Here is a 12,535-nt window from a genome sequence, read left to right on the forward strand (position 1 = left end):
TGTAAGAGATTGTACGGCTGCTGTTTTGAAGGGAAGCAGGTTAGGGATGTGCTCTCCCTGGTATCCTGACCAATCTTCTTCCTCAGCTTTTTTTGCCCGGAGGTCGGTCCTTGGCGAATGTTCGCCAAATCGCGGCAAAGTGAATTTTCTGTTTTGACAATGGCTGGGGCAGGGAGTCAGGGCCTGAGTCTACCCCCCAGCCGGGTCAGTGATTGACTCCCAGAGGACGGGATTTTCCAATCCTGCTGAAGTTTGCCGTATTTTATGACTCTGCCCCCGCCACAATGGGGCCACTGTGCAGGATTTGGCTGTGGCGTTCCCCTGCACTGCCAGAGAAGGTTCGATGTCAGTGTAAGTCTTTCATGTGTCACTGTCGTGTGCGTCTTGCCCAGGCTCCACGCTCCCGGTGGGAGGGAGGGTGGGAATGGGCGGTGGGAGGTGCTGGGGGCTGCCCCTGTCGCATGCTGATGATTGATTTTCATTTCCCTCCACTTTCCAGGGAAGAGGTGCAGCAAAACTGCGTCCGCTGGAGGAAGAGAACGCGTTTCATGTGCAAGATGAGTGCTAGCCCAGTGACAGGGGTCCTGGACCCCAGCATCTGCCGAGTGTCTGTGCGCAAGGTTTGTGTGATTAATGCTTTCAATAATATGTACTTTACAGTGTTATTTTTATATTTAATAATGGGATGTGGGTGTTGCTGGCATTTCTTAACCATCCCTAGTTGCCCTTGAGAAGGTGGTGTTGAGCTGCCTTCTTGAACCGCTGCAGTCCATGTGGTGTAGGTACACCCACAGTGCTGTTAGGGAGGGAGTTCCAGGATTTTGACCCAGCGACAGTGAAGGAACGGCGATATATTTCCCAGTCAGGATGGTGAGTGACTTGGAGGGGAACTTCCAGGTGATGGTGTTCCCACTTATCTGCTGCCCTTGTCCCTCTAGGTGGTAGTGGCCGTGGGTTTGGAAGGTGCTGTCGAAGGAGCCTTGATGAATTCCTGCAGTGCATCTTGTAGATAGTACACACACTGCTGCTGCTGTGCATCAGTGGTGGAGGGAGTGAATGTTTGTGGATGGGGTGCCAATCAAGCAGATTGTTCTGTCCTGGATGGTGTCGAGCTTCTTGAGTGTTGTGGGAGCTGCACTCATCCAGGCAAGTGGGGAGTATTCCATCACACTCCTGACTTGTACCTTGTAGATGGTGGACAGGCTTTGGGGAGTCAGGAGGTGAGTTACTCGTTGCATGATTCCTAGCCACATTCTTGTAGCCACAGTATTTATATGGCTGGTCCAGTTAAGTTTCTGGTCAATGGTAACCCCCAGGATGTTGATAGTGGGGGATTCGGCGATGGTAATGCCATTGAATGTCAAGGGGACAATGGTTAGATTCTCTCCTGTTGGAGACGGTCATTGCCTGGCACTTGTGTGGCGTGACTGTTACTTGCTACTTACCAGCCCAAGCCTGGATATTGTCCAGGTCTTGCTGCATTTGGACATGGACTGCTTCAGTATTTGAGGAGTCATGAATGGTGCTGAACATTGTGCAATCATCAGCGAACATCCCCACTTCTGACCTTATGATGGAAGGAAGGTCATTGGTGAAGCAGCTGAAGATGGTTGGGCCGATGACACTACCCTGAGGAACTCCTGCAGTGATGTCCTGGAACTGAGATGACTGACCTCCAACAATCACAACCATCTTCCTTTGTGCTAGGTATGACTCCAACCAGCAAAGAGTTTTCCCCCTGATTCCCATTGACTCCAGTTTTGCTCGGGCTCCTTGATGCCACACTCGTCAAATGCTGCCTTGATGTCAAGGGCAGTCACTCTCACCTCACCTCGGGAGTTCAGCTCTTTTGTCCATGTTTGGACCAAGACTGAAATGAGACCAGGAGCTGAGTGGCCCTGGCAGAACCCAAACTGGACGTCAGTGAGCAGGTTATTGCTAAGGAAGTGCCACTTGATAGCACTGTTGATGACCCCTTCCATCAGATTACTGATGATCGAGAGTAGTCTGATGGGTTAGTAATTGGCTGGGTTGGATTTGTCCTGCTTTTTGTGTACAGGACATACCTGGGCAATTTTCCACATAGCCGGGTAGATGCCAGTGTTGTAGCTGTACTGGAACAGCTTGGCTAGGGACGCAGCAAGTTCTGGAGCACAAGTCCTCAGTACTAGATCGGCTGGGGTTGTTTTTCTTAGAGCAGGGAAGGCTGAGGGGGGAACCTGATAGAGGTAAACAGAATTATGAGGGGTATAGATAGGGAGAAACTTTTCCCCTTAGCGGAGGTGTCAATAACCAGGGGGCATAGATTTAAGGTAAGGGGCAGGAGTTTAGAGGTGATTTGAGGAAAGATTTTCTCACCCAGAGGGTGGTTGGAATCTGGAACTCACTGCCTGAGGGGGTGGTAGAGGCAGAAACCCTCACAACATTTAAGAAGTATTTAGATGAAAACTTGAAATGCCATAACATACAGGGCTACAGGTCAAGTGCTGGAAAATGGGATTAGAATAGATAAGGGCTTGAAGACTGGCACAGACACAATGGGCCGAAAGGCCTTTTCCCATGTTGCAAAACTCTATGACTCAACTATTGCTGGACTATCGTCAGGGCCCATAGTCTTTGCAATGTCCAGTGCCTTCAGCTGTTTCTTTATATCACATGGAGTGAATCAAAATGGCTGAAGACAGGCTGAAGATTGTAGCAAATACTTGAGCTTTATCCTTTGCACTGATGTGCTGGGCTCCACCATCATTGAGGATGGGGATATTTGTGGAGCCTCCTCCTCCAGTGAGTTGTTTAATTGTCCACCACCATTCACAACTGGATGTGGCAGGACTGCAGAACTTGGATCTGATCCATTGGTTGTGGGATCGCTTAGCCTTGTCTATCACTTGCTGCTTATGCTGTTTGGCACACAAGTAGTCCTGTGTTATAGCTTCACCAGATTGACACCTCATTTTTAGGTATGCCTGGTGCTGCTCCTGGCATGTCCCTCTGCACTCTTCATTGGTCCCTGCCTTGGGAGTGTTTGATGGGGACAGTGTAGAGGGAGCTTTACTCTGTATCTAACCCCGTGCTGTACCTGTCCTGGGAGTGTTTGATGGGGATGGTGTAGAGGGAGCTTTACTCTGTATCTAACCCCGTGCTGTACCTGTCCTGGGAGTGTTTGATGGGGATGGTGTAGAGGGAGCTTTACTCTGTATCTAACCCCGTGCTGTACCTGTCCTGGGAGTGTTTGATGGGGACAGTGTAGAGGGAGCTTTACTCTGTATCTAACCCCATGCTGTACCTGTCCTGGGAGTGTTTGATGGGGATGGTGTAGAGGGAGCTTTACTCTGTATCTAACCCCGTGCTGTACCTGCCCTGGGAGTGTTTGATGGGGACAGTGTAGAGGGAGCTTTACTCTGTATCTAACCCCGTGCTGTACCTGTCCTGGGAGTGTTTGATGGGGACAGTGTAGAGGGAGCTTTACTCTGTATCTAACCCCGTGCTGTACCCCTGGGGGTGTTTGAAGGTGACAGTGTAGAGGGAGCTTTACTCTGTATCTAACCCCGTGCTGTACCTGTCCTGGGAGTGTTTGATGGGGACAGTGTAGAGGGAGCTTTACTGTGTATCTAACCCCGTGCTGTCCCTGTCCTGGGAGTGTTTGATGGGAACAATGTAGAGGGAGCTTTACTCTGTATCTAACCCCGTGCTGTATCTGTCCTGGGAGTGTTTGATGGGGACAGTGTAGAGGGAGCTTTACTCTGTATATAACCCTGTGCTGTACCTGTCGGAGTGTTTGATGGGGATAATGTAGAGGGAGCTTTACTGTGTATCTAACCCCGTGCTGTATCTGTCCTGGGAGTGTTTGATGGGGACAGTGTAGAGGGAGCTTTACTCTGTATCTAACCCCGTGCTGTACCTGTCCTGGGAGTGTTTGATGGGGAGAGTGTAGAGGGAGCTTTACTGTGTATCTAACCCCGTGCTGTACCTGTCCTGTGAGTGTTTGATGGGGACAGTGTAGAGGGAGCTTTACTGTGTATCAAACCCCGTGCTGTACCTGTCCTGCGAGTGTTTGATGGGTACAGTGTAGAGGGAGCTTTACTCTGTATCTAACCCCATGCTGTACCTGTCCTGTGAGTGTTTGATGGGGACAGTGTAGAGGGAGCTTTACTCTGTATCTAACCCCATGCTGTACCTGTCCTGGGAGTGTTTGATGGGGAGAGTGTAGAGGGAGCTTTACTGTGTATCTAACCCCGTGCTGTACCTGTCCTGTGAGTGTTTGATGGGGACAGTGTAGAGGGAGCTTTACTGTGTATCTAACCCCGTGCTGTACCTGTCCTGGGGGTGTTTGATGATATAATTGTGCTTGTTGAGCTATGTCAAGTATTTGATGGGTTTACAGATGGTTGCTCTCTTTCTCTGCAGGAACTGAAAGGTGGAAAAGCTTTCATTAAGGTAAGAGCATGTTGTGAGTGGGGAAATTCGGTGTCTGATTCGAGCTGTGTGAGATTCTGAGTGATGTCCTGCAGGGAGGCTGTTTTTGGGAGGGGTGGAGGAGTTGGCGCTGGGGGGGTTTGACCGAGCTGTGCCGTCACTGCGGCATCACTCCTGAGGCCATGAGCTGATGATTCCAAACAACACGAGGCATCTCCCGATGGATCAGTGAGTTTATCCAGATGGGAATGAATCATACCCCTGGGTTTGATGCTTCCCTGCTGGTGGGTTTGAATGCGTTTACAAGGTGGGAGGGGGTGTGGGGTGGGGGCATGTAAAATCCACTGCCTTCCTACCTCCCCTCGACCTGCCTGACATTTTATAGGGGGTGAGGTAGGGTGGGGTAGGGTGTGGTGAGGCGGGGTGGGTGGGGGCTGCTGCCAACCTCTGAGGGGTGGGGGGCAGCTAACTTCAGCCAACATAATTGGACTTAAGAGACTTTTCTGTAGAGAAAGGGACCGAGGGTTGTGGTGAGAAGGCGGGTAGGTGGATGAGACCTTGACAGATGGGTTGGCGAATGAGTCAGTCAGTGATATGTTGGGCGGGTCTGGCAGGGAATCTTATCAATGGTGAGAATGTGGGTAGGTGAGTTTTATTGCTGGAGAGGCTTTGTTTGAACTAATGCCTTTTACTTTTGCTAAACCAAAATGTTGTTCACTTGGGAAATAATTGGTGCCTGATCACTGATGTTGACAACATGTTCCTTATATCCAGAGTGTGCTGACTTAGTATCTCCATAAAGATGGTCACCGTTACTGAGACTAGCTTCCAGATTTTATTAATTGAATTTAAATTCCACCAGTTGCCGTGATGGGATCTGAACCCGTGTCCCCAGAATGTTAATTAGATTGGGTCACTGGATTACGACTCCAGTGATATTACCACTACACCACTGTCTCCCCCATTCTCTCTCTATTCCCCCATGACTCCTCACACCAACTCCGCCATCAAACTCCTTTCATTCCCACAATTGCAGAGCCGTGGCACAGAACCACGGAACAGTATCGCACAGAAGGAGGCCTTTCGGGCCATCAAGTATCTGTGCCGGCCCTTTGGATGAGTGACCCAGTTAGCCCCAATCCCTGGTCCTTTCCCCATATCCTTACAATCCTTTCTTGTTGAAGTATTTATCGAAACCCTTTTGAAACCCTATTAAGTCTATGCCCACCGGCCTAGCAAGCAGTTTGTTCCAGACCCTAACCCCACACTGCATAAAAACGCTTTTCCTCATGTCGTCTTTGTGTTTGATTTCTGCCAATCATCTTCAATCTGTGCCACCTTGGCTATTGACCCTACAGCCATTGGAAGCAGATTCCCTTTATTTACTCTTGTGTAAACCCGTCATTATTTTAAACACCTTGAGCACAATCTCCTCTTTAGCTTCTCTGCTCAAAGGAGAACAACCCCGGTTTCTCGATCTGTCAATCCCCCATCCCTGGAACCCTTCCCGTAAATCTTTTCTACAACCTCCCCAAAGCCTCCCCATGGCTCCTGCAGCTGCGCGTCCTCCAGAAACTGTCAATGCCCTGGGGGTTACCATTGACCAGAAACTGGACTGGACCAGCCATATAAATACTGTGGCTACAAGAGCAGGTCAGAGGCTGGGAATCCTGTAGTGAGTAACTCACCTCCTGACTCCCCAAAGCCTGTCCACCATCTAAAGGCACTAGTCAAGAGTGTGATGAATATTCCCTCTATTTGCCTGGATAAGTGTAGCTGCCATGACACTGAAGATGCTCGACACCATCCAGGACAAAGCAGCCCCGCTTGATTGGCACCACATCCACAAACATTCACTCCCTCCACCACCGACACACAGTAGCAGCAGTGTGTGTACCATCTACAAGATGCACTGCAGGAATTCACCAAGGCTCCTTTGACAGCACCTTCCAAACCCATGACCACTACCATCTAGGAGGACAAGGGCAGCAGACACATGGGAACACCACCACCTGGAAGTTCCCCTCCAAGTCACTCGCCATCCTGACTTGGAAATATATCGCCGTTCCTTCACTGTCGCTGGGTCAAAATCCTGGAACTCCCTCCCTACTGTGGGTGTACCTACACCACATGGACTGCAGCGGCTCAAGAAGGCAGCTCACCACCACCTTCTCAAGGGGCAACTAGGGATGGGCAATAAATGCTGGCCCAGCCAGCGATGCCCACATCCTGTGAAAGAATAAAAACCACATTCTTTCTAAAGCGTGCTGTAATTGGACCCAGTACACCAGCTGAGATGTGACTTATGAAGTAAATTCACTGATCCTCACCCCCTGTAACTGTAAATTCCAAGGGATTAATCACCACTTCCCTCCCATTGGTTTCAGTCTTGGCATTGCTATTGGTTGCCAGGCCTTGGGCCTTCAGCTTGGTTTCTCAATTTAAAAATAAAGAACTATTTTACCAAAATAACAAGCAATTATTAATGTCATGACACAATAGAAAGCAAAACAGATGGCAAGTCTGAGTGAATCATCCCTTCAGTTTGTAACTTCAGACACAAGGTGCTGAATAGCTTTTCTGAGAAACCTGAGCTGGTTTTTATTTCCCACGAGAGAGCCGGTTTCAGCCGGGTGGATCTCACCTCGAGGCCTATCAGGGCTGCCAGAGTTGCCCCACACACACACACAAGGCAGTTATTGATTCAGATTGCTATCAGGGTCCTCTTCCCAGGTAATCACTCAACAAGCAGTGAGTCAGTGCCTGACTGGCACACAGGAGAGAGGGAGGAAGGGAGAGAGAGAGAGAGATAGAGAGAGCGATTGAAGCAGGGAGAGACACAGAGAGAGAGAGAGTCAGACAGAGCTAGGGGGACATACAGACAGGGATATGGGGACAGACAGAGAGAGAATGAGAGATAGACAGTTCACCACTCCCTCAGTACTGACCCTCCAACAATGCATCACTCCCTCAGAATTGACCCTGACAGGGCAGCACTCCCTCAGTATTGTCCATCTGACAGTGCACAACTCCCTCAGTACTGACCCTCCGGCAGTGCGGCACTCACTCAGTGCTGCCCTTCCAAGAGTGCAGTACTCCCCCAGTACTGATGCTCTGACAATGAAACATTCCCTCAGTGCTGACCCTCCAACAGTGTGGCTCTCCCTCAGTACTGACCCTCTCACAGTGCGGCGCTCCCTCAGTACTGACCCTCCCACAGTGTGGCTCTCCCTCAGTACTGACCCTCTGACAGTGCAGCACTCCCTCAGTACTGACCCTCTCACAGTGCGGCGCTCCCTCAGTACTGACCCTCCGACAGTGCAGCACTCCCTCAGTACTGACCCTCTGACAGTGTGACACTCCCTCAGTACTGACCCTCTGATACTGAAGCACTTCCTCAATACTGACCCTCCAACAGCAAAGCACTCCCTCAGTACTGACCCTCTGACAGTGTGACACTCCCTCAGTACTGACCTCTGACAGTGAAATATTCCCTCAGCACCGACCTCCAACAATGCGGCGCTCCCTCAGCACCATTCCTCTGACAGTGCAGCGCTCCCTCAGTACCAACACTACGGCGCTGCCTCAGCTCTGACCCTCCAACAGTGTGGTGCTCCCTCAGTACTGACCCTCCGCCAGTGCGGCACTCCCTCAGTACTGACCCTCTGACAGTGCAGCACTCCCTCAGTACTGACCCTCTGACAGTGCAGCACTCCCTCAGTACTGACCCTCTGACAGTGCGGCACTCCCTCAGTACTGACCCTCTGACAGTGCAGCACTCCCTCAGTACTGACCCTATGACAGTGCAACACTCCCTCAGTACTGACCCTCTGACAGTGCAGCACTCCCTCAGTACTGACCCTCTGACAGTGCAGCACTCCCTCAGTACTGACCCTCTGACAGTGCAGCACTCCCTCAGTACTGACCCTCCGACAGTGCAGCACTCCCTCAGTACTGACCCTCTGACAGTGCAGCACTGCCTCAGTACTGACCCTCTGACAGTACAGCACTCCCTCAGTACTGACCCTCCGACAGTGCAGCACTCCCTCAGTACTGACCCTCTGACAGTGCAGCACTCCGTCAGTACTGACCCTCTGACAGTGCGGCGCTCCCTCAGCACTGACCCTCTGACAGTGCAGCGCTCCCTCAGCACTGACCCTCTGACAGTGCGGCGCTCCCTCAGCACTGACCCTCTGACAGTGCAGCACTCCCTCAGTACTGACCCTCCGACAGTACAGCACTCCCTCAGTACTGACCCTCTGACAGTGCAGCACTCCCTCAGCACTGACCCTCTGACAGTGCGGCGCTCCCTCAGCACTGACCCTCTGACAGTGCAGCACTCCCTCAGTACTGACCCTCTGACAGTGCAGCACTCCCTCAGTACTGCACTGGGAGTGTCAGCCTAGATCCTGTGCTCAAGTTTCTAGAGTGTGACCTGAACCCACGACCTTTTGGCTAAGAGGTGAGATTGCTACCGTGTGCCAGCTGACCGTGGGGCACACAGTGGTTGATGGCAGTGGGTGGGTCTCCTCTTAAAAATCTCCTCCGGATTTCTGTCCTCAGTTTGATCCGTGCTCACCTTGTTCTGCTCTAACCCAGTCTTCCCGCTCCTCTTCCAGCTCGGCTTTGTTGACCTGAACCTGGCAGAGTTTGCGGGGGCAGGTTCCACCACTCGGTGTTACATCCTGGAGGGTTACGACAACAAGAACAGAAGACAGGACAACTCCATCCTCAAGGTACGTGGGAGGGCAAAGTGACAACCGTTCGGGGAGGTCAAACAGCACCAGGGTCGGGGAGAGGGGCCCACATTTCTGTGGAGTGTGGGGTCAAAGCCACAATCACTACAGGATTGTGAATAGTGTTCAGGGTTCGCTATAGAGAACCACCTCACTGATCATCCTGCCTGTACTTCCTTTCCTTTGGTCCAACTTGATAAAAATATTTTCTACCTGTTAATGTTCAAGAGTTTTAGCCCTGCTGCAGACAGCATTCGAACCTACAGTTCACAGGACAGGTACAGCATGAGGTTAGATACAGAGTAAAGCTCCATCTACACCGTCCCCATCAAACACTCCCAGGACAGATACAGCACGGGGTTAGATACAGAGTAAAGCTCCCTCTACACTGTCCCCATCAAACACTCCCAGGACAGATACAGCACGGGGTTAGATACAGAGTAAAGCTCGCTCTACACTGTCCCCATCAAACACTCCCAGGACAGGTACAGCACGGGGTTAGATACAGAGTAAAGCTCCCTCTACACCAACCCCATCAAACACTCCCAGGACACGTACAGCACGGGGTTAGATACAGAGTAAAGCTCCCTCTACACTGTCCCCATCAAACGCTCCCAGGACAGGTACAGCACGGGGTTAGATACAGAGTAAAGCTCCCTCTACACTGTCACCTTCAAACACTCTCAGGACAGGTAGAGCACGGGGTTAAATACAGAGTAAAGCTTCCTCTACACTGTCCCCATCAAACACTCCCAGGACAGATACAGCACGTGGTTAGATACAGAGTAAAGCTCCTTCTACACTGTCCCCATCAAACACTCCGAGGACAGGTAGAGCACGGTGTTAAATACAGAGTAAAGCTTCCTCTACACTGTCCCCATCAAACACTCCCAGGACAGATACAGCACGTGGTTAGATACAGAGTAAAGCTCCTTCTACACTGTCCCCATCAAACACTCCGAGGACAGGTACAGCACGGGGTTAGATACAGAGTAAAGCTCCCTCTACATTGTCCCCATCAAACACTCCCAGGACAGGTACAGCACGGGGTTAGATACAGAGGAAAGCTCCCTCTACACTGTCCCCATCAAACCCTCCCAGGGCAGGTACAGCACAGGGTTAGATACAGAGTAAATCTCCCTCTATACTGTCCCCATCAAACACTCCCAGGACAGGTAAAGCACGGGGTTAGATACAGAGTACAGCTCCCTCTACACTGTCCCCATCAAACGCTCCCAGGACAGGTACAGATCGGGGTTAGATACAGAGTAATGCTCCCTCTACACTGTCCCCATCAAACACTCCCAGGACAGGTACAGCACGGGGTTAGATACAGAGTAAAGCTCCCTCTATACTGTCCCCATCAAACACTCCCAGGGCAGGTACAGCACGGGGTTAGATACAGAGGAAAGCTCCCTCTACACTCTCCCCATCAAACACTCCCAGGACGGGTAAAGCACGGGGTTAGATACAGAATACAGCTCCCTCTACACTGTCCCCATCAAACGCTCCCAGGACAGGTACAGATCGGGGTTAGATACACAGTAAAGCTCCCTCTACACTGTCCCCATCAAACACTCCCAGGGCAGGTACAGTAGCGGGTTAGATACAGAGTAAAGCTCCCTCTACACTGTCCCCATCAAACACTCCCAGGACAGGTACAGCACGGGGTTAGATACAGAGTAAAGCTCCCTCTATACTGTCCCCATCAAACACTCCCAGGACAGGTAAAGCACGGGGTTAGATACAGAATACAGCTCCCGCTACACTGTCCCCATCAAACGCTCCCAGGACAGGTACAGATCGGGGTTAGATACAGAGTAATGCTCCCTCTACACTATCCCCATCAAACACTCCCAGGACAGGTACAGCACGGGGTTAGATACAGAGTAAAGCTCCCTCTATACTGTCCCCATCAAACACTCCCAGGGCAGGTACAGCACGGGGTTAGATACAGAGTAAAGCTCCCTCTACACTGTCCCCATCAAGCACTCCCAGGACAGGTACAGCACATGGTTAGATACAGAGTAAAGCTCCCTCTACACTGTCCCCATCAAACACTCCCAGGGCAGGTACAGCACGGGGTTAGATACAGAGTAAAGCTCCGTCTACATTGTTAAACTCTCCTGTGAAGCTCTGTGATATTCAGAGTGCGAGTACAGTGGTTGATTTGTTGTGACGCTCCTGCGCCTGAGTCCCACACTCACCCCCTTGTACAGAGAATGTCCCACACTCACCCCCTTGTACAGAGAATGTCCCACACTCACCCCCTTGTACAGAGAATGTCCCACACTCACCCCCTTGTACAGAGAATGTCCCACACTCACCCCCTTGTACAGAGAATGTCCCACACTCACCCCCTTGTACAGAGAATGTCCCACACTCACCCCCTTGTACAGAGAATGTCCCACACTCACCCCCTTGTACAGAGAATGCCCCACACTCACGCCCTTGTACAGAGAATGTCCCCGCACTCACCCCCTTGTACAGAGAATGTCCCCACACTCACCCCCTTGTACAGAGAGTGTCCCACACTCACCCCCTTGTACAGAGAATGTCCCACACTCACCCCCTTGTACAGAGAATGTCCCACACTCACCCCCTTGTACAGAGAATGTCCCACACTCACCCCCTTGTACAGAGAATGTCCCCACACTCACCCCCTTGTACAGAGAATGTCCCCACACTCACCCCCTTGTACAGAGAATGTCCCACACTCACCCCCTTGTACAGAGAATGTCCCACACTCACCCCCTTGTACAGAGAATGTCCCCACACTCACCCCCTTGTACAGAGAATGTCCCACACTCACCCCCTTGTACAGAGAATGTCCCACACTCACCCCCTTGTACAGAGAATGTCCCCACACTCACCCCCTTGTACAGAGAATGTCCCCACACTCACCCCCTTGTACAGAGAATGTCCCACACTCACCCCCTTGTACAGAGAATGTCCCACACTCACCCCCTTGTACAGAGAATGTCCCCACACTCACCCCCTTGTACAGAGAATGTCCCACACTCACCCCCTTGTACAGAGAATGTCCCACACTCACCCCCTTGTACAGAGAATGTCCCACACTCACCCCCTTGTACAGAGAGTGTCCCACACTCACCCCCTTGTACAGAGAATGTCCCACACTCACCCCCTTGTACAGAGAATGTCCCACACTCACCCCCTTGTACAGAGAATGTCCCCACTCACCCCCTTGTACAGAGAATGTCCCCACACTCACCCCCTTGTACAGAGAATGCCCCACACTCACCCCCTTGTACAGAGAATGTCCCCACACTCACCCCCTTGTACAGAGAAAGCCAATGGGAGTTCAGTGCCTCCAGTAGTGCTGTGCTGCCCTCTGCTGGGTGGTGGGGGGGATGTAGGGC

The 12,535-nt window shown here is 51.5% G+C and overlaps 2 protein-coding genes across 2 annotated transcripts in view; both read left to right on the plus strand.

Moving 5' to 3' along the window:
- The window catches only part of LOC144695488 (TNF receptor-associated factor 2-like), a 498,558-nt gene that overhangs the window by 452,598 nt on the left and 33,425 nt on the right, over nt 1-12,535 (plus strand). The gene's annotated exons all lie outside the window — the stretch shown is intronic.
- LOC144695430 (early estrogen-induced gene 1 protein-like) overlaps nt 1-12,535 on the plus strand; it is a 44,987-nt gene that overhangs the window by 17,378 nt on the left and 15,074 nt on the right. The window contains exons 2-4 of the mRNA XM_078566319.1: nt 500-620; nt 4,408-4,437; nt 9,036-9,152. Coding sequence (XP_078422445.1) covers nt 500-620; nt 4,408-4,437; nt 9,036-9,152 — 268 coding nt within the window. The remainder of the gene's footprint in view (nt 1-499; nt 621-4,407; nt 4,438-9,035; nt 9,153-12,535) is intronic.

This window comes from Cetorhinus maximus, chromosome 21 (genome assembly GCF_964194155.1).
Source record: "Cetorhinus maximus chromosome 21, sCetMax3.hap1.1, whole genome shotgun sequence".
Classification (NCBI taxonomy): Eukaryota; Metazoa; Chordata; class Chondrichthyes; order Lamniformes; family Cetorhinidae; genus Cetorhinus; species Cetorhinus maximus.